The sequence below is a fragment of the Echinops telfairi genome, unplaced genomic scaffold (genome assembly GCF_000313985.2).
Source record: "Echinops telfairi isolate 266 unplaced genomic scaffold, ASM31398v2 ScPeMD7_655;HRSCAF=1070, whole genome shotgun sequence".
In the NCBI taxonomy this organism is placed as follows: Eukaryota; Metazoa; Chordata; class Mammalia; order Afrosoricida; family Tenrecidae; genus Echinops; species Echinops telfairi.
In genome coordinates this window covers 1,661,521-1,664,237 of record NW_022104553.1, presented here as the reverse complement: position 1 = coordinate 1,664,237, position 2,717 = coordinate 1,661,521, and the positions used below count along the sequence as shown (strand labels likewise).

Here is a 2,717-nt window from a genome sequence, read left to right as displayed (position 1 = left end):
GCTCAAAAACAGAAGCAAAGTTTATTCCTGTTTCCATGCTGATTTCTGCAGGATTCAAAGTGTAGATGGCATTGGGAGGGAAAACACAATGCTGTCCTAGTGCGGGATGTTGTAAAATGCTCACTTCTGGAGAGCTCTGCTCCTCAGCGGGGCATCTGTGTGTTGGCGGACCATTTTTTCTAGTTTCCCGGCTTTTTGTGACCTAGCCTCATTGGAGTTTGTGGTGGTTTTGAATTTTTCTTTTTATTTGTTAAATGATGGTATTACTCAGAACATGATCTTTATAAGTACTTGTTGAGAGATTCAGCATTTGTTTTTTGTTTTTCTTCTGGTTTAGAAGTCAGCATGTTTGGGAGACGGAGGGGGAAGAAATGGGGAGCTGATATCGGGCTCTAGTAGGAAGAGAATGCTGTGAAAATGATGATGGCAGCATATGTGCAAATGTGCTTGAGACGCTGGATGAATGTATGGATTGTGATAAGAGATGTAACAGTCCCCAATAAAAGTATTTAATAAAAAAGGAGAGAAAAAAAGAAGTGCGTATGTTTATAATCCATCCATAGGAAAAGTGTTCAGACTTTTTGAAATGTTGCATAAATGTAGTTGATAGATCTTCTAGTTTTTATAAATTTAACTTTTAAAATTAACATATATACTTATGGAAGTATATGTTATCTTAAATTGGTCATAGTAGGGATATATGTGTTCGAAGGAGGATAGTAAAAAATATAATTCCTGTAAGCTCTGGTGGCATAGGGCAGCAGTTCAAAACCACCAGCAGCTCCAAGGCAGAACTACGAGGCTTTTTGAGAGCTATAGTCTCAGACACCCTTAGACATAGGTTTTCCTTGTCCTATAGGGTTGCTTTGAGTTGGGATCTTCCTGATGGCAGTAGAGATAACTCTTAGGTGTCATTTTCTCTTATAGAAAGTAAAAGAATTTCTGGGTTTCCATGACGATAGCCTAGTTTCCCCCTCTGCCAGGTGATTGCAAAGATTGGTTAGGAAGTGGATCTGGTTTCCACGGGTCTCAGAGCTGCACAAACTGTTTTCCTTATTAGAGAAGACTTGCTCAGGTTTTCACAAGGTTTTAAGATTTATTGCCTCATCCTGAAGTGCTGCACTTCAATTTGTTTGCTATTTGTTTTAGTTAGGGTGCAATAATTGGTGTCATTAGGAGAGGGACAAATTTGATCACTAGAAACTATAGGCTGCTTTTTAACACTAATTGTTTGCTTGGCATTTTTTCAGGGCTGGAGATAAGATGGGTAGACTGCTACTTTCCTTTTACTCATCCGTCCTTCGAAATGGAGATCAACTTTCATGGAGAATGGCTGGAAGTTCTTGGCTGTGGCGTGATGGAACAGCAACTGCTGAATTCAGGTAGATGATAATTCAGAAGTTCATCTGCCAGGTCTGCTGGCTGCTGACTTAACTTCATTTGCATACTTTTTCGTGTAGGTGCGTACTCAGTGGGGATAACACCAACTTTCTGCCCAACTAGTAATGTTCCCTTGACTTAGATTTGTCTCTCATGCTTACCTCTGAACAACTTTAATGTCTCAGATAATTTTGCTTCGGGAAACCCTGGGTGGTGCAGTTAACCCACTTGGCTGCTAACTGAAAGGCTGCAGGTTGTAGCCTACCCGGAGGTGTTTCAGAAGAAAGGTCTGCTGATCAACTTCTGGAAAACAGCCCTTGAAAAGCCTGTGGGGCACAGTGAAACTCAGCATCCACTGTATTTTAAAATTTTTTTCAAAGGCTTCTTGTTTGTGGAAATCTTCTGACTCAGCCCTTTGGTGTTGGATGTATTGTTTGTGGTTTTTGTTTTATAGACAACATTACTTTTAAATTCCTGAAAGTCCTTCGCAGCATTGCATGGGACTGCAACTTGCCTCTGATATTCTTTAAATACAAGGCCACTGGGTAATCCTTTTTTGTTCATGTTGCATTTTATGCAAAAAAGGGGGGCAAAGAACTAAACCCATTACCATAAAGTTTCAAGGCTAGAGATGAGTTGGAGAGGCAGCTACTTTTACTCAGCCTTATTTTGAAATGGAGACCATTAGTGACTCTAGGCAAGGTGGAACGGCCCCATTGGATTTCCATGGTGTTTGTCTTTACAGAAGCAGATACCACATGAATCTCTGGCAAAGTGAGTGGTGACTTCCAAGTACTGACCTCTCTGTTCAGCAGGTGGTCAGCCACCATGACACCAGGACTCGTTGGTGCATCTAGTATAGTTCCCCAAATTCAGCAGAGATCTTGCATATACTATAAAAACCCACTGAAAGAATGAGTGAGAAGGCTTACATTGTTATAAGCCACTCTTGGTGCTGTCAGTTTCAATGCAAAGGAGGCTAAGTGGAAAGACACTTCTCTGTTGAATTCCACCCAGGTCTATCAGTCCTGCTACCTGTGTAAAGTCTGTAAATTTTCTTTACGAAAAATTCTTGACAACATTTTCCTGCAGGATCATTGCTTAAGAAAAGTGATTATTTGCAAACTTGATTTCGGAGCTGTGAATTTTTAAAATGTCACTATTTAAATTAAAAATTTTAAATGTGCTTTTCAGATTAAAAATGGTGCAGAGAATATTGGTTGGGGCTGATCGTGGGGATGCTTCTCACAGCAGGAACAGTATATGTGTGGTAGGGTGGCATTGGGAGTTTGGTATGGAAGAACTGGGTAAAGCTGGCGAATTAAGAATTGAGGTGA

General features: G+C 40.4%; 1 protein-coding gene across 1 annotated transcript in view; it reads left to right on the top strand.

The window, feature by feature from the left end:
• FARS2 (phenylalanyl-tRNA synthetase 2, mitochondrial) overlaps nucleotides 1–1,929 on the top strand; it is a 208,552-nt gene extending 206,623 nt beyond the window's left edge. The window contains exons 4-5 of the mRNA XM_013006977.2: nucleotides 1,251–1,382; nucleotides 1,835–1,929. Of these exons, the coding sequence (XP_012862431.1) occupies nucleotides 1,251–1,382; nucleotides 1,835–1,929 (227 nt within the window). The remainder of the gene's footprint in view (nucleotides 1–1,250; nucleotides 1,383–1,834) is intronic.
• Nucleotides 1,930–2,717: the final 788 nt, after the last annotated feature.